Source organism: Mustela putorius, unplaced genomic scaffold (assembly GCF_011764305.1).
Source record: "Mustela putorius furo isolate JIRA1106 unplaced genomic scaffold, ASM1176430v1.1 tig00000788_pilon_pilon_pilon, whole genome shotgun sequence".
NCBI classification, from domain to species: Eukaryota; Metazoa; Chordata; class Mammalia; order Carnivora; family Mustelidae; genus Mustela; species Mustela putorius.
This window is the reverse complement of record NW_025421481.1, coordinates 9054170-9073427: the sequence shown is the minus strand read 5'-3', so window position 1 is coordinate 9073427 and position 19258 is coordinate 9054170. Positions and strand designations below refer to the sequence as shown.

Here is a 19258-nt window from a genome sequence, read left to right as displayed (position 1 = left end):
CAACAAAATGTTAAATGGACACCCTGATTTCCTCTCCTTTATTTTCTAAAGCCCAAAAGACTTACCGAAGTCTTGGTACCTCAAATTATCAAATCAAATAATCTGCAAATAGTTCTTGTTGGGAGATAACTGGTAAACACCTACCATTTGCTAGTGATTGGGGTGTACAGAGGCGAGCAAGACAGACAGTTCCTGCTCTCCTGAGCTTATAGCTTGCTGTCCAATAGGTGAAGAATATGGGGCAATAGAACTTAGGGTGATGTGAAATGACAGATGTCTCTGAAAACTGGCTGAGGAACTTTTAGACTTGTTTTGATAGGAAATTACCAGCTTGCTGGGGTTTTAACTCGAGAGATACAATAATTCCTTTTAAGAGTCTTTCAGCAAATATTTACATTATTTGCAGATCACTGAAAGGATACCAGAAGTATGCCTATTTTTAAGACCTTCTAACCTAGCCAAGACAAGGCATACAGATAGACAACAGCACGTGGCAAGAGTCAGATACACAGTGCAGAAAAGCACCATTAGGAACAGAAGAGGGAAAGATCGTTTAGTTCAATTCAGCATATAGGAATTGAGCACCTATCATGTGTAGCTGTTGTGCTTGGAGCTGGGGATATGAACATCAGTTAGATGTAAATAGCTCATAACTTGCCTTAAATGGTTTAATATAATGTCCCAAATCAGTACAAAAGAAATACTAAGGAAGAAAGTATTAATGCTGCTGAGGATGGGGAAGAATATTGACAGAGTTTCATGGGAGACATGTTCACACTTGGGCAGGGTGTTGAAGGATCAGTAGCAGTCATCTGGCACGTAAGGTGAGGAGGATATTGTAGGCAGAGGAGCAACAAGCCATAAAGATGTGAACTAGCTTACTATGTAGGGGCAGTACAGTAGTTTAATAAGGCATGGAGGGATAAATTCCAAAGGTGAAGGACGCAGTGGGAAATGGGGCATGAGTAACATAGAGTTGTGTTTTAGAAGTCATCCTGATGATGTAGATTAGGGTGGGGGTGAGGCTGGACCCAGTTAGGATACTATGATAATATTCCAGATGAAAGACAAGGAGGATCTAGATCTAAGGCTGTGACCCTGGGATGGGGCCACAGGAGACAGATCTGAGAGAGGCATAAGGAATTGTCCATAGGATTTGGTGACTAATCAGGTGTGAAGGTTGTAGGGGAGAGCCAGGAATTAACTATGAGGAGCATGGGAGGAAAAATCAGCTCATGGTGAAAGGTTGGTTACAAGTTCATTTTGGGCTGAGAAGTCTATAGGACATAAAGGAGCAAACATCCAGCTACATACATGCAGCTGGAGCTGAGGAGTTTGGGCCTGGAGATAAGTTAGGGAGTCACCAACATGTAAGGGGTGCTTAAAATCATGGAAATGGATGAGATCACCCATGGAACGTGTCTAGTGCGGGGAAATGTAGGTTACGTAGTCAGGGAAGTTCTGGAACGAGTGCTGAAGAACTGGTGGGTTGGAATTCTTTAGTGTTCAGGACACATCAAGCCATGTAGAAAGGTTCATCTAGAGAAGTTAAGAAGACTATGAAACTAGGTTATGGGGGAACCTAGAATTGTGGCTAAGGAATTTTTTTCCCCTGAAACTGGAAGAATTTCAAATAGCATCTTAGGGTGACTGATTTGGTGGCGGTGCTCAGAATAGATAGAAAGAGGGACCAAAGGTACAGCAGCTGGTTTAGGAGGCATTTACTGAATGCCATCTCTAAGCATATAGGACCTTGAACGCAGCAGGAATGGAAATGGGGGGCAAAAATCAGAGTCAGTTCAAAGAAGGATCCACAGGTCGTCCCCAGTTGTAGTAGCAAGTGGGAGGTCATTTTGCATCTCAGTGACGAGGATGCTGGATTGTAGACAGGGCTGTAAGTCCATGGATCATGTCTTGTTTTATCATTGTATCTCTGGCACCTGATACATTATCATGCACTCTGTATTTTTGAGTGGATAAATGGCTGGTATTGTTGATAGAAATGGAGGAGTCCTAAGAAACACTAGACTTGGAAAGAATGTGAGGTGTTCAGTTTGAACATGGGCATTCCAGTGGACATGTCCAACAGGTCATAACAGGTATGTCCAACAGTCACATACCTAGAGCTACAGATCGCTTCAGCTCATCAAGTATTTAGAAAACGTGTACTATAGGAGGAATAAAGATAAGCATGCTACCTTAAAGGCTACAGAAAAAAGTATAAAAAGAATATGCAAATTACCATAATATGACACAGAAATTGTTAAGGGAAAAAGGGGTTATAAAATGTTACAAAGATTCAGGAAAAAGAGAATTGTCACTTGATGGAGGGAAAAGCAGAAAAGTCTCCTTTGAGGAGGTGGAGTGTTCATGGGCAGAGGGAGGCAGGGATAGAAAAGAGGAAGAGGTCTGAGGACGTGGTCCAGGCAGAGGGCCATGAACCAGGGCACAAAGATGGGGGATGTCTGGGCAATGCCAGCTCACCAGGTTTAACTTGAATGTGCAGGCTTTGTAGGAGACTGTATTATGTGGAAGAAGAACTGAGTTGAGGATGAAAACAAGATCCTGGTTAGATGGTCTTTCCCCTTGAACATCAATGACCTTTGCCTCAGATCCTAGGGCTTCTCTTTCCCTGCAGCTGGTGGGATCAGGAACTCCCTGTTTGCCATTCAAAAGAGCCCATTTGCTAAAGTATTTTTTTGGTGAAGGAAGAGGAAGCATGCATTTTGCTCTGGCTTCTTTCTTTAGTGTCTAGCCCTTAGGCCCAGCCCACCTTGATTCCAGGAGCTTGTGGAAAGAGGCTCCAAAAACTCACACTGTATTGGAGATTACCCAAGGTGAGCATTAATAGGAACATTCCTTAAAAGAGCAACCAAATAATTTTTTCGTTACAGCCACAGGATCTTCAGGGAGAAGAGGGGTCGGGGTGGGGAGAAAAGTGAATGAAGTCATTTCACAATAGTTATTTGCATATGTTATAAAAGATATTCCAAAAGATTAAACATGGGAAACAGAAGACTACTATATTCTGAGTACGTCCTGTATCCCTTTGAAACAGATGTGCAAACATCTCACATCCAGACCTGGGTACACATTTTAGACTAAAATAAAACTTCATGTATTGCTCAAAGGATTAAAATGGAGTGGATGTGTATTTATGGCCATGAATAAGAGAAAGGTAGGTTTTGTAATCTAGAAGACTTACTGTCTCTTAAGAGCTTTGGGACCTTCATTGGTAGGTAAACTGGAGGTCCTGAACACACTGGTTTTTTTTAATGTTAACGTGGCATAATGTGGCTGGATTTTCGTTCCAGAGTAACAAGCAAATGTTAGTTCTCAGATGACATGAGTTTCTGGACTTCAGCCTAATATGACTGAGAGGAGCCTTGAAGGTACTGGCTGACTTGGCTGGTTTCAGAACCCTGAGTACTTTTATACATACATTGAGAACTTCTCCCATGAACAGATGAAATTCATTGAATAAGTATGTTGGGTACACTTGTGATCAACACTTCTGAGTATTTGTTATGTGCCAAGCACATATTAAGAGCTTTACGTACACCATCTTATTTCATTTTCCTAGCAGTCGTTAAGGTAGGCATTTTTTCCTCCCCATTTTATAGATTTGGAAACCAAGGCATAGAGCGGTTACCTAGGTGGTAAATAGTAGTCCTGAGGTCGGAACCCTGGCAGAGCCCATGCTTAAGCGTTGTCTTAATCACCAGACCAGATGGCCCGGCATATGTGTAAAACTGCCTTGGATTAGAAGTGGGAAGCTTATCTAAAACATGTATTTATTCTAGTAACCTCATAGGTTATTCCATGTGTAGGAAATGCTGCGGAACCGAAGACTTAACATGGTATAAATTAGTTTGCCTTCCAGCAGCGTCACAGTTTGAGAACCTTTGGATGTTTGTTTCTGCGGAACAGAACAGACCTTTCGACTTAGGTTTATGCCAGATATTCTCGATAATTAACGAAGCTGCTGGGGCCAATTCTAGGAAAAAATAACACTTTAGCATCCAGAGTGATGTAATCGGCAATGCTGGCGCCTTTGCTGTGGTGCTTCTTACACAGAGCACCTTATTGACATCACAAAACCACTGAGGGACTCCTTCTAGTCAGCAAAGGTGCAAAACCACCAAGGGCCAGGGAGTTTGCCTCGGCTGAGAATAAAAGCCATGCAGACATACCAGCTGGGGCAAGTTGTTTCTTCTGTCCTCCAGCTCGCCTGCAGGCCAGGTCTCCTGCTGTGTGTGTGCAAGCAAATGCAGTCCTTGGCACTCTCCTGGGAAACCCAGAGTTTCGGCTTTACACCCAATCTAACAAGAAAGAATTTTTTTCCTCGTCCAAACCATTGCCAGGGAGATGAATTCTCATCAGCCTCATATCCGGAGTGGAATCTTTGGAAAACCCAGTTCAGAATTTTTGCAGAAGCTGCTACAGGGTATTTTAACAACAGGCACTAAAATCTTAAAGGGCCATTGATGCCCATGAAAGTGAAGCTCGAGAGGCCCTTTAAAATGTGTGTAATGGATGTCCACTGGAGGAAAATAAGAAAAAATATATATATTTTTTAAAAAGGCCCCTTCATAGAATCCCATTTTGTATACTAAATCACCTTTAATGTGGGAAGGGAAATAAATTGAAGGAACCGTCTGGATGAATACTGCTATAAACTTGAGTTTTACAGTGTTCAGTGTTTAGGGAAGATAACTTGTCCATATTTTTCTCCTTTATAAAATTGCTAATACCATCAGAGCTGAACAAGATTAAACTGCGCAGCCTTGCAGAAATTACATAGTTGTCAGATTTTCCTAAGATGGGAAGGCTTGTTTCTGGGTTCGTGGCTAGTGTACCTAGCCACACTGCTGATTATGGCCAGATAATCAAAATCTGTGTTTTCTTTCGCAGACACCAAATGGATTGCTTCTGACCCCGAGTCCACTGCTATCCAGCATACATTTCTGGAGCAGCCTTAGTCCAGTTGCTCCACTGAGTCCTGCCCGGTTGCAAGGGCCAAACACGCTTTTCCAGGTGAGCATTTAGAAATGAATGTTTAAACATCCAGCTTCTGAAGGGTGTGTTTCCCAATAAATACTGTAAAGGTAACAGAGTTCTAGTCTACCTTTGGATAAAATGTTAAGTTTCCACGGGGAGTTAATGGTGCTGTCAAACCCAGCCTTCAGAGGCAGAGATTTTCATCGAGGCAGAAATGGCGTGTTCATGTCAGATATCGCAAATGGAACCATTAATTCTGAAAGGGTGTGGATATCTTCACTGACTATGAAAACTGGAAATTTATCAAGGAAAAGGGACAACTTTAAAAAATGAAGCAATATACTGACACCACTTGAATTGAGAAACAAAAACAGTGAAGGATGTCTCTATACTGTAATAGAAGAGTTATCTGTATGATTCTATGAATCATAATCAAGTTCTCCTTGTTCCATAACAAGAAAGGAGCATCCAGGGCATTTGGTTAAAAACAAAGTCTTAGCTGCTTTATCTTGCACAACTCCTGTTACTGGGTAGGCGCATTTATTATTCATTCCCACACTAGAATCTTGCAGTAGCATTACTTGCGATTGTGTGGTAATCAGTATTTCTCCCTTGAGACTCAAAGACTGTTCCTCACAGATAAAGATGTTACTAAGATAATAGAAAGGGTCCTAGGGACAGGAGTGAAGCGAAACTGGGGTAAGTGAAAACCCCCTCTAATTCTAGCCTGTTTCATCCACCCTGAATCCCATGCCTGCCTGCCTGTGCCCCCACACCCCACGTTTGGCTCACCGGAGCTAGATGTAGTTCTTTTGTTCCTGTTGCATCTAGCACCACTTTGTATTACAATGGCCTAGTCACCTGGCAATCTCCCCCGCTAGACTGTGGGCCCTCAAAGGCCAGAACTGCATCTTGTTCCTTGTTTACCGCGGCACCCCCCCCCCCCGCCCCTGTCTGGCCACATTGCTTGGCACACAAATGGTGCTTAGTAATTATCACTGACTAAATTAGTGGATACCTAAGAATTCACCAAGGAATTGGGCACGTGGCTGGCTCAGTTGGTAGAGAACGTGACTCTTGATCATAGGGTTGTGAGTTTGAATCCCACGTTTGGTGTAGAGGTTACTTTGAAAAAAAAAAAAAAACAAACAAAAAACCAAAAAAACCAAAAAACAAAAAAGAAAAAGTTAAGAAATATTTAAGAACCTGAGTGTTAAAAAGATCAGATCTCTGTGCATTTTTGAGCACAGGTCATTTTACTTATCAAGGTTAGTACTGATCCCCTCTGTGCCAGGAGCTATACATGCTGGGATTTAGGGTCTCAGAAGAAGGTGGAGCTAAAGAGGTTTTGATTGCTATCTTGCTTCTCTGGTTTCCTAGTAAGGTTGAGGTAGGGTTGTCAGGATGTGACTGTATATCCCTAGGTAATCAGGTTTCTCTTTTGGCCCATCTTCTCATCACAAGAAAACTGAGCTATGGTCATACACAGCCAACATGTTGATTTTTAGCCCTTTTAACTCCGGCAGAGAAACAAGAACTAGAAGCAGTGAGCAAATGTAGTACTAGGAAAAGTTTTAGGTTAGTAAACTTTTGGTGGAGAACCGAAAGACCTTATTTCCTCAAAGTATTCAGAATAGAGCAGCAGTATTCTAGTATTAGAGCTCCTAAGGAGAGCCAAAGGAAGGAGTTGTTTGGTGCCATGTGTATGGTAAGCTCCAAGGGTACATGGACTGCAGTCTTACTTTAGTCCTACAATCCATGAAAGCCTCCACAGGTTCACTAGATATTTGTGAATAATGAATGGAATCTCACTTCCATCCTTCCTGAGAATTCTGCCACCTGATTGGTACAGGGCTTGGTGATCTCCCAAGGAAGCCCGGAGAACTTTTGTTTGGGAGTTCTTTGGGATCCTTTGCCCTGGATACTAAACCTTTCCTAGCCCATCATCACTCCTCACAGTAACAGTGGTTCATATCCATAGGGTTTCTACACATTAGCAGGGTATTTGGAGCTCCGGGTCTTGGACGCACATACACACCCTGGACGCACATACACACCCTTTTCTCTTCAGTCACCACTGCAGGCCAGTGGCTCTCAAAGGTAACATGCAACAGTATCCGCTTGGACAGTGGGCTAAGAAGATTTTGTTGGGCCCCAACCTCAGTTTCTAATTTAGAAGGTGTGGGACAGGGCCTGATTATAACATTGTTTCAAGACCCTAGTGCTGCTGCTCTAGGTATTCACTTTGAGAACCACAGGAGACCAATGGTTCCTAATTTATAACCAGAGTTCTGCAGAAGAAATTGCTGCATTGAAAGGCCATCTATTCAGAATTTTAATTTCACAAAATGTACCTGTCCTACCAGAGCCATTCAAAAACAACCAAAAAAGAAAAAGAAAAAAAAACCCACAAAAAACAAAAACACACAAATGGGAGGTAGGAATGGGGAAAACAATCATGTTTAGAGGATTGTTGGCAGGGCCTTGTGCTCTCTTTCTGTGATTGGGGTCCATAAAACTAAGGAAAAACAACTTTGTACCTTTTAAAATATTACTCTTCCCATGATAAAAGCAGATGTGAAAAAGTTGAAAATAGCAGTTTTGAAAATAGTAAATAAAACATGGTAAGAGGAATATTCAAAATTCAGATTATCAGCAGTGCCCCTTTTGAACTATTTTTCTTTAAAAATAAACCTTCCGTGGGGCACCTGGGTGGCTCAGTGGGTTAAAGCCTCTGCCTTCGGCTTGGGTCATGATCTCGGGGTCCTGGGATCAGGGCCCCACGTCGGGCTCTCTGCTCAGCAGGGAGCCTGCTTCCCTGCTCTCTCTGCCTGCCTCTCTGCCTATTTGTGAACTCTGTCTCTCTAACAAATTAAAAACAAACAAACAAACAAACCAACCTTCTGTTTATACTAGACATGGAGGAAGGCTACAGTAAGTTTTAAATTATGCTGGCAAATTTCCTATTGTGAGGCTTGGAAAGTAGATCAGAATCTTTATTCAGGGTAAGAGTTGACAGAGCTGAGGAGATTTTACACAGAAGATCCACTGATGTAATTATTGTGGCAACTTACAGCAGATATTGAAGAATTTAAGGGAAGGGGAGAGAAGATATTAGTGCCTTTCTGGAAGATGCATATTTAAAAATAAAACGAGATTTGTCTGAATAGTTTGGCATTTTGAGCTTATTTACAGGGTGTCTGTTCCACTTCTGAAACAGATTTTCATCAAATCTGGCATAGGTACAGATAATATCTTGAAAACAAGGCAGGATTAAGGTTTTTAAAAAAATGTTTTTATTTATTTGCTTGACAGAGAGCCAGAGAGCATAAGTGGGGTGAATGGCAGAGGGAGAGGGATAGCAGGCTCCCCACTGAACAGGGAGCTCACTGTGGGGCTCAATCCCAGGACCCTGGGATCATGACCTGAGCTGAAGGCAGATACCCAACCGAGCCACCTAGGCACCCCCAGAATTAAGTTTTCAATTGAGAATGTTTTCTGAACATTTTAATTCAACACATCTAACCCAGAAAATATTTGCAATGCATTGTTATTAGGAATTGTAGGGGAATATATATATATATATATTAATATATATATATAAAATAAATATGTATATTTATGATCTATATATATTATAATAGATATATAAACAAAATGTTATAGGAACCCCAGCAGGGAGTAACTTTCTAGCTGGGGACTAGAAGGCGGCTCCATGGAAGAACTGGCACCTAAGCTGGGAAAAAAGGATAGGATTTTGGCAGAGAGAAAACACCTTCTAGATAATCTACATGATCTGGATATGCAAGAACATGGTCCAGGAAGGGACCGGGTGGCTGTGGGCCTTGAATGGTATGCTCAGGATTTTCCACCTTAGTCTCTTGATAACAAAGGAAGGTTTTCTAAGCTGGAGATAAAAGAACAGATCTTACTATACTACTTTTTAAAAAATTTATTTGAGGGAGAAGCAGACTCCCCGCTGAGCAGAGAGCCTGACATGGGACTCGATCCCAGGACTCTGGGATCTGAACAAAAAGCACCTACTTAACAGAGCCACCCAGGCACCCCTAAAATCTCTATCTGAGAAAGATATTGCTGATACAAGCATGAAGGAAGGACTGAAGAAAAAGCAAAAAATGTAAGGAACAGGAAGATATGAGGAATATTTATACTACTGCAAATAGTATATGAGGGAAAAATCATCTTTTAGAACAGTAGAAATACAAATATATTTAGAAGACATTCCAGAGGTAAAATTAAAAGACTTTTAGTTGGGTTTGAGGAGTAGGAGGCAAAGTGAAAATTAGGATGAGGCAAAGATTACTTACATGATTAAAATACTGGAAATGCTAGAAGTAAGCAGTTAACATTTATTGAGGGCTAGGGTATGTTAAATGTTGTTCAAAGCACCTTTCATGGCTTCTGATTTAATACAGTTGACCCCTGAACAAAGTGGGGATTGGGATGCTGACCCCCTCCTCACAGTTGAAAATCCATGTATAACTTTTAACTTTTCAATTAACTAACAGTTGACTGTAACACACATTTTCCATCTTATATGTATTATTATGCTGTATTCTTATAATAAAGTAAGCTAGGGGAAAGAAAATTGTAAGGAAAATATATTTATAGTACTATACTGTGTTTACTGAAAAAAAAAAAATCTGCAAACCTGTGTTGCTCAGAATCAACTGTACTCCCAACAGTTCTCTCTGAAAAGAAAAGGAAACAAAAAAGCCCAGAGTTGTTGCTCAATTGACCCAAGACCTCACATTAATAAGTGGCAGAGCCCTGACTGAAGTTTTTAATCATATCGCCGCTCTTACCAACTTAAGAGTGAATGCAGAATAGCAGGTTTTTGGTGAGACACATTGATGGGGATGTCTAACTGACAGCCAGGAAAGGATTGTTGAGGCCAGCAAAGGAGAAAGGAAGGCTGAGAACAAAAGTTTGGGATAAATGTTGCAACTTAAGCTAGTGGAGGTAGGGAGTCAATAAAGATGAAAGAGGCCAGAAGAGACAGGCAAGAGAAACTACAACTGAGTGTACAGAAATAAAGAGCAGAGGGCAGAAATCAGTAACATACTTTTTTAAAACAAGAAGATTAACAAAACGAAAAGCTGCTTCTTTTGAAAACACCAATAAGATGGACAAAAAACAAAATGAGAAAAGACTGCAAATAAGCTAAGAGAATGAATATTCAAAACCTGCTCTTCATCCTGTGTTCACTCTTAAGTCAATGGGAATAGTAGTTAAGAGCTGGGATCTTAATAGAGTATGAACTATATATGCAACTAGATTTGATAATCCAATTGAAATGGATAAAATTCTACAAACAACTAAAATTCCAAAGTGTCAGAAAAGAAACAAAAACCTTGAATATGCCAATGACCATTAAACTTAGAGTATTTAAAGAGCACACTCACACCAAGCCCTGCCAAAAATAAGTTGGCCAGTTTGGTACAAAAAGCACAGGATCTTTTAAGTTTAAAATTTGGCTTTACTGCTTATTAGTCTTTAACCAATCAGAACTTATCTGAGCTGTGTTTTCTCTTCTGTCAAATGGGGATAACCAAACTTACTTTACAAGCTCCAAGATACCAACTGAAATGACAATCACTGATAAACTGTAAGGTATGAGACATAAGTTATTGAAATAGTTTGAAAATTGAAATATATTCTGTATTTATTGTACTTCTAGCTTGTGCCAGGCTCTGCAGTTTTATAGTGTTGACATTTAATATTAACTTCTCTAGACTAAACAAAAATAAAGCTGGAAGATACCCCTGGAGATCATTTTGGCACATATCATTCTGGACAGTGAAAATCTAGCTGTGAACAGTTATGTATTAAAAAGAGGCCTTTAGGGTGCCTGGGTGGCTCAGTGGGCTAAAGCCTCTGCCTTCGGCTCAGGTCATGATTCCAGGGTCCTGGGATCAAGGCCCACATCAGGCTCTCTGCTCAGCAGGGAGCCTGCTTCCCTTCTTCTCTTTCTACCTGCCTCTCTGCCTACTTGTGATCTCTGTCAAATAAATAAATAAATAAATCTTAAAAAAAAAAAAGAGGCCTTTAATTATTCTTCTTCAATGGGGGTACAGTGGTGGTATTTCCTTTAGAATGGAAAGTTACCAAAGCATATACTTTTATCCCATTTATCATCTTAGTTACCAACAATACAGAAATTAACTTTATTCTTTGTTTTGTCACTTAAGGGTGATCTATTAAGTTTGATATTATTTATCATTGTAATTAAAAAAATACTTTCTCAGCTTCAATATATAATCTTGCTTTCTAAACATTTTAAGCTAAAACATTCTGCATTTTTAACAGTTACTGAGAAGCATCATTATAGTACTCTGGAAAAACAATGGCCATTTTCAAAATAGAGTTATTAGAAGTTTTACATGTGAATCAGCAGTCAGTTGTCTGTGGTTTTCAAAATTACTTTAAAGCAAAAAAACAAAACAAAAACAAAAAAAACCAAAATTACTTTAAAATTACTTTAAAGCAAATCAGCATTCTAAGTAGCTTGGAACCTTTTAAAAGGAGTATTAGAACATGCTTTAGCACCATATGTACATTTTTTTTTTCTAGTGGCCTAGGCATATAAAATAGGGACATTTTCTGGGCCTTATCTCCTGTTTGCTATATGTAATCTTGATCGCATTCTATACAATAATTTGTGACCCCTCCATCCCAGGGGTGATCCACTATGGTCTGTCTAGGAATGTAAAGAATTCAAGTTTGTCCCAATGGATCTGTAATAACTACTTTAAAAATCTTCTGTTCCCTACAGTTTCCGACACTGCTTAATGGCCACATGCCAGTGCCAATCCCCAGTCTGGATAGAGCTGCTTCTCCAGTACTGCTTTCTTCGAATTCTCAGAAATCCTGATGACATCTGGCCACAGTTAAAGACTTATTAACTGATGAAACAAATTTGTCCTCATGGGCTAGTTTACCTGTGTCATGAGAAGGACATTGTGAAACCGGCTGTTAATTTGGTTTGCACTTTTCATAACATGGATGGTCTAGATTTATGTTAGCATTTTTAAAACTTTTTTTTTTTTTTATATTCAAGTATATATGAAGATCTGTTTGGCATTAAGTGATTTTTATGTTTTTGTTTTTATATCCTCTTAGCTCTTAAGTGTTGAACACTGTTGACAGTGAAGAACTTTTCTTAATCGTTTTCAGTGTAACTAATAAGGATGTGAAGCTTTCTTTCTAATTTCCGCATATGCTGTACTATGCTTATACACACTATAACCAGCTGTGCCTTCCTTTGCATTTAGTTTATATATTTTTTAGTATTAAGAAAAAATGTTTGAAAGACAAAAATTAGTATCAAACAGCTCTCTAGTAGAATCATTTTTCACAAGTAGGCAAAATGAAAGCATATTCATATTTTTCTTTTTCGCTTTCAATTGTATAAGAATTGCCTTAGAACCTCTTTTGAACTGAAGTTCAGTAAATGTCCGATTTCATGTTTTTATAAAAGAAACTAAGCCATATTTAGAAAATAAACATTCATAAAAGAAAATGTTTTAAAGTGCATTTTTTTAAAAAATGAACTTTGAAAGGTTAGCCACCTAGCTGTTTACAATCTTTTAAGCTCCTCCCAAACAAAATCCTGAGATGGAAATCTACATCAAATTCATTCTAGCCATGCCCCTGGGGTATCTCCTATGTAAGCATATTCTTATTTCAAAAAATTAGCTGTGGTTCTCCCAGTTTTCCATAGAGAATCACACCCCTGATACATTTTCTGTATCATTATCAGTTAGGGTTTCTCTAAACCCCTGGAACTCTAATTAATGTTTAAACATCCCATGCTTAGGAAAAGGCTTACAAACTGGTTGATGAACCTAACAATTCTATAATATCAGATGTCTTCAGGTGTATAAAGCATAGCCTTGTTTGTGGAGATGGAGAGGTAGGATACACTGTTTTATGTATCACTAAGTTTATGGTGAGAATGAAGGAAATTGAATAGAAGAAATACGTAACTCTTTAGGAACCTCATTGTGGAACTGAACTACTAACAATCTGGAGCACTCACCAGTAAATTCTTTTGTGTAGTGTAGAGCAGTGAGAACTGAAACATCAGCAGATGCCACTCTTAAGGCATTGTTTTGTACATGAAGTAGGAAAACTCTAATGTGAAAAGAACTGGAAAGTGCCCAGTGCTTTCAAGATCATTATCCTTAACTGTAAGTAACAAACCAGTTTGAAATGTGGCTGAATAACAGATTCCACAGTAGGTATTAAATGGCAAGATTATGAAAAATGAGTAAAAAATAAAGCTTGTAAAAACAAATATTCCTTGAATTTTCAAAGAATCTAAAACTGTTATAATGCTTTAAAACTTGAGATTTTCCACTGGAATTAAGTGTCTCTGTGTATGGGGATGTGCAAATCTCTAATATACACTTTTAGATATAAAGTTAATTCCAAAATCCACAGATACTAGTGTCACATCCTCATAAGCTGAGGAGAATTCTGTACTAAAATAAAAGAGCTGGTCCAGGGAACTGATATTTACCAAACATGAAATGTTAAATGTAGAGAGGGGAGTCTTTGAGAATGCTTCTTACCATGGTTTCCAGATAAGGCAATTACACAGGAACAACAGGGAGTTGCCTAAGGTCACACAGCTCAGTCAAGGTAGAACAATGATTGGTGCTCATTCCAGTTCTGTTTCCTATGCCTAACTGTAAGTAACTACTAGCCCAAATATTTATGTTAGGTAGAAAAAACAAAGGTAGTATATTTTAAAAAATTTGTCAGATAAAAGAATGTACTCCAAATGTTAAGATTCTCAAAGAGAAACCAAAGGAAGTTAATCAATGTACAAAAATCACAACCGAAAATATTTTTAAATGTACATGCTGACTGGAAATACTCAAAAGATTATAAATCTGATTCTTGTATTTCCTTGTTTGAAATACTATGATTAACATACATTCTAGCTCCATTTATTAAAAAAAGAAAAATGCCATGATTTTCATGGATCAAAAAACTATAACACAAATGTAGAACTGGAGGTATTGAAGTATAACTCTTATAGCGCTGCCTCATTCTGTGTGTGTGTATAACAGGTTTCAAAGGACATATTAACTTTTTCCTTTTTATATGTCTACTTCATCAGTGTTAAACTGAGATGGCTAAGGTTTTATAGAACTATAACCTAAACATTCTCTTTGTACACATATTTTCTATGACTGCATATCTTCTTCATTCACTTTCATATATGTATCAATTTTACTATTATATTATTTTTGTTCAATAAATACTTTGTGATAAAAGGTGTGAAGAGACAAGTGGGTTGGTTTACTTCCATTTACTTGGATTAGATAATCCAAATTTTACTTTTCTATATGGGTACAAGTTGGAAAATAAGTCATCTAACCTTAAATATGATACATCAAAACGTGTTATTATATATATATGTACATTTTAAAGAGATATTTAAGGAAACAAACAGAATTACTGAGGTTGACTTAGGGAAGGGGGTGGGGGGAAAACTGGTTTGAAAAGTGGTCCTCTGATCTTTTAAGTCTTAAGGTCTACCAATCATTTTATATTGAAATAGGCGTAGGTAAGGAGGAAGAAAAGAAACAAAATATCATTTATTCTTTTAGCTGCAACTAATATCATACTCAGTGGTGAAAGATTGAAAGTGTTTTCCCTAACATAAAGAGCATATTGCCAATTCTACTTTAACATGGGACTGAGAGTCCTAAACAAAGTAATCAGTCAAAAAAAATAAAAGAAATTCAAATTATAAAGGAAGTAAAGCTATCTCTATTCATAGATGGCATGGTCTTATATGCAGAAAACCTTAAAGAATCCACAAAAAAGTTAATAAAGTCAGCAAAATTGTAAGATACAAAATCAGCACAAAAATCATTTCAATTTCTACATATTAGCAAATGAAAAACTCAAAAAATAATAATTCCACCTAGAATAACATCAAAAGGAATAAAATAAGAATGAATTTTATCAAGGAGGCATAAAACTTATACACTGAAAAACTATAAAACATTGCTTAAAAAAATTCAAGCTATCCTGCATTCATGGACTGGAAATCCCAATAGTAGCAAAGGATCTACAGATTCAATGCAATTCCTATCACAATCCTAATGGCATATTTCCTAAGAAATAAGACAACCCCATCGTAAAATTTAAATGCAATTTCAAGGGACCCTGAATAGCCAAAACAATCCTGAAAAAGGACAAAGTTGGAAGACTCACTTCTTGATTTCAACACTTAGAAAGCTACAAGTAAGAAATCAAAACATTGTGGTAGTGGCAGAATGACAGAGTTGTAGACCAATAAAATAGAATCGAGAGCCCCCAAATTAACTCTTACATGTATGGCCAACTGATTTGCAACAAGGGTGCCAAGACCATTTAAGGGGAAAAGGGCAGTCTTTTTAACAAATAGTGCTGGGAAAACTAGACATTCACATGCAGAGGAATGAAATTAGATCCTTACTTTACACCATATACAAAAATTAACTCAAGACTGATCAAAGCCCTAACTGTAAGTATAAAACTCTTAGAACAGCAGAAAATATTCATGATCTTAAATTTGGCACTAGTTTCTTAAATATGCCACCAAGACCAGAAGTTAAAGAAAAAAAAATGATGTTGGATGTCATTAAAATGAGCAACTTTATGTATTAAAAGGACACCATCAAGAAAGTAAAAGACAACCCACAGAATAGAAAAAGTAACTGCAAGTCATATACCTCATATGCATCTAATATCTAGAATATATGAAGAGGAGAACCTTGGTGGCTCAGTCGGTTAAGCATCTGACTCTTGATTTCAGCTAAGGTCATGTCACGGTCATAAGATTGAGCCTCTCATGGGGATCTGTGCTCAGCAGGTTTGGGATTCTCTCCCTCTCCCTCTGCCCTTCCCCCACCCCATTCCTGCATGCCTTTCTAAAATGAATCTTAAAGAAAAAGTAGAATATGTAAAGAACTACAGTTTAAACTCAGCAAGAACAGTTCAAAAATGGGGAAAGGACTTGAATAGATACTTCTCCAAACTAGACGTACAAATGGCCAATAAGCATATTAAAAAGATATTCAATAAACTACTCACTAGGGAAATGCAAATCAAAACCACAAAGAGATACCATGTCATATGTATTATAATGGATATATTTTTTTTAAAAAAGGAAAATAAGTGTTGGCAAGGATGAGAAATTAGAACTCTCATACTTTACTACTGGGAATGTAAAATGGTGCAGTTACCATGGATCATCATTTGACGGTTCCTCAAAAAGGTAAACATAGAATTACTAAATGACTCAACAATTCAACTCCTCAAAGAATTGAAAACAAGGACCCAAATAGATGCTTGTATACCCAAGTTCACGGCAGCATTATTCGCAAAAGCCAAAAAAGTTCATGTGAAATCAACAGATAAATGTTTAAATGAAATATACATTTGAAGAGTATTATTCAGCCATGAAAGTAAGTAAAATTCTGATACATGCTACAACAGACATGAAACTTGAAAACATCCTTCTAAGTGAATGAAAAAAGCCAGACACCCAAGGACAATTATGGTAAGACTCTATTTACATGAAATATCTACAATAGGCAAATTCAGACATAAGAAATAGAGGCATACCAGGGGTACCTGGCTGGCTCAGTTGGGAGGGGATGTGACTCTTGATCTCAGGGTTGTGATTCCAAGCCCCATGTTGGGCGCAGAGATATGCTGAAGTAAATAAATCAAAATAAAACTTAAAAGAAAAATTACAGGCCTACCTTGGAGATACTGCTGGTTTGGTTCCAGACCATTGCAATAAAGCAAATACCATAATAAAGCGAGTCAAATGAATTTTTTGGTTTCTCAGTACATATATAAAAATTATGTTGATACTACACTGCAGTCTTGTAAATGTGCAATTACTTCTAAAAAAAAAATACATACATTTGTTAAACACTTTATTGTTAAAAAATGCTAACCCATCTGAACTTTCAAGTGTGTCCTTTTGCTGCTGAAGGGTCTTGCCTTGATATTGATAGCTGCTGACTGATCAGGCTGATAGCTGCTAAAGGCTGGAGTGGCTGTGGCAATTTCTTAAAATAAGACAATGAAGTCTGCGGAAAGGATGGAAGAGTCTTTTCATGCTGTTATTTGATAGCAGTTTACTCACAGAACTTCTTTCAAAATTGGAGTCATCTTAAACCTCAATATTGCTTTATCAACTAAGTTTATTTATGTGATAGTCTAAATCCTTTGCTGTCATTTCAACAATCTTCATAGCATCTTCACCAGGAGTAGATTCCACCTCAAGAGACAACTTTGCTCATCCATAAGAGACAACTTCTTGATCATTAAAGTTTTATCATGAAATTGCAGCAATTCAGTCACATCTTCCAGCCCCACTTGTAATTCTAGTTCTAGTTCTCTTGCTATACACCACATCTGCAATTACTTCTTCTGCTGAAGTCTTGGAATCAGCTTCTTCCAAACTCCTGTTAATGTTGATATTTTGACCTCTTCCCACGAATGTTCCCTCCATGTTCTCAATGGCACCCAGAATGGTGAATCCTTTCCAGAAGGCTTTCATTTTACTTTGCCCAGATCTATCAGAGGAATCACTACTATGGCAGCTATAGCTTTACAAGATGTATTTCTTAAAGAGTAAGGCTTTAAAGTCAAAACTTCTCCTTGATCTATGGGCTCCAGAGCAGATGTTGGGTTAGCAGGCATGAAAACAAGATGAATTTTAGCTGTCCATCTCCTTGAGTGCTCCTGGGTGATTAGGTGCATTGTCAGTGACCAATAATACTTTGCAAACCTTTTTCCCTGAACAGTAGGCTTTAAATATTCAGTAAATCATGCTATAAAGAGATTTGCTGTCATCCAGGCTTTGTTGTTTCATCGACAGAGCACAGGGGGAGTAGATTTAGCATAATTCTTAAGGATTTTCAGTATGGTCAATGAGCACTGGCTTCAACTTACAGTCATCAGCTGCATTAGTCTCTAATAAGTCAGTCTTTTTTTTTTTTTTTTTTTTAAGATTTATTTATTTCAGAGAGCAGGGAAGGGGGAGAGAGAGAGACAGAGGGAGAGAGGGAGAGAAGTAGACTCTTCAAGTGTGGAGCCCAAGGCAGGGCTTGATCCCACAACCCTGAGATCATGATCTAAACCAAAAACCAAGAGTCAGATGCTCAACCAACTGAGCCATCTGGGCATCCCATTCAATCTTTTGAAACTCTGAAGCCAGGAACTGACTTCTCCTTTCTAGCTGAGAGACCTGATGGCATCTTCTTCCAAGAGAAAGCCATTTTGCCTATATTGAAAATCTGTTTAATGTAGCCACTTTCATTAATTATCTTAGCTAGATCTTTTGGATAACTTGCTGCTTCATCTTGCTCTTTTATGTTATGCAGACATCTTCTTTCCTTTAACCTCAGGAATCAACCTCTCTTAGCTTCAAACTTTTCTTCCGCAGCTTCTTCACCTCTCAGCCTTCACAGAACTGGAGAGAGAGAGGGCTTTGCTCTGGATTAGGTTTTGGCTTAAGGGCGTTTTTAGTTGATTTGACTTACCCACACCAATAAAACTTATTCTGCATCAGCAATAAGGCTCTTTCATTTTATCATTTATGTGTTCACTGGAGTAGCTCTTTCAATTTCCTTCAAGAACTGTTCTTTTGCATTCACAGCGTGGCTAACTGGAGCAAGAGGCCTACCTTTCAGCCTATGTTGGCTTTTGACATGCCTTCCTGACTAAGCTTAAATTATTTCTAGCTTTAATCTAAACACAGAAATGTGTGACTCTTCCTTTCACTTGAACAATTACAGGCCACTTTAACTTTAGGGTTATTAATTGGCCTAATTTTAGTACTACATCTCAGGGAATAGAGAGGCCTGAGGAGAGAGAGAGAGATAGGGGAATAGCCTGTTGGTATAACAGTCAGAGCACACACAACATTTATCCATTAAGCTCACTGTCTTGCATGGGTGCGATCTTTGGCACCCCTAAAACAATTACACTGGTAATACAAAGGATCATTAATCACAAACCACCATAATAAATATAATAACAGAATCTTAAGTACTGTGAGAATTGCCAAAATGTGAGCAAATGCAGTTGGAAAATGGTTCCAGCAGGGTTGCCACAAACCTTCAATTTATTAAAAAATGCCGTATCTAGGGCACCTGGGTGACTCAGTGGGTTAAACCTCTGCCTTCAGCCCAGGTCATGATTCTCAGGGTCC

General features: G+C 38.4%; 1 protein-coding gene across 1 annotated transcript in view; it reads left to right on the top strand.

Annotated features, from left to right (window-relative positions):
• Positions 1 to 14321, top strand: part of ELK3 (ETS transcription factor ELK3) — a 68472-nt gene extending 54151 nt beyond the window's left edge. The window contains exons 4-5 of the mRNA XM_004748495.2: positions 4915 to 5037; positions 11798 to 14321. Coding sequence (XP_004748552.1) covers positions 4915 to 5037; positions 11798 to 11896 — 222 coding nt within the window. The 3' untranslated portion in view covers positions 11897 to 14321. The remainder of the gene's footprint in view (positions 1 to 4914; positions 5038 to 11797) is intronic.
• Positions 14322 to 19258: the final 4937 nt, after the last annotated feature.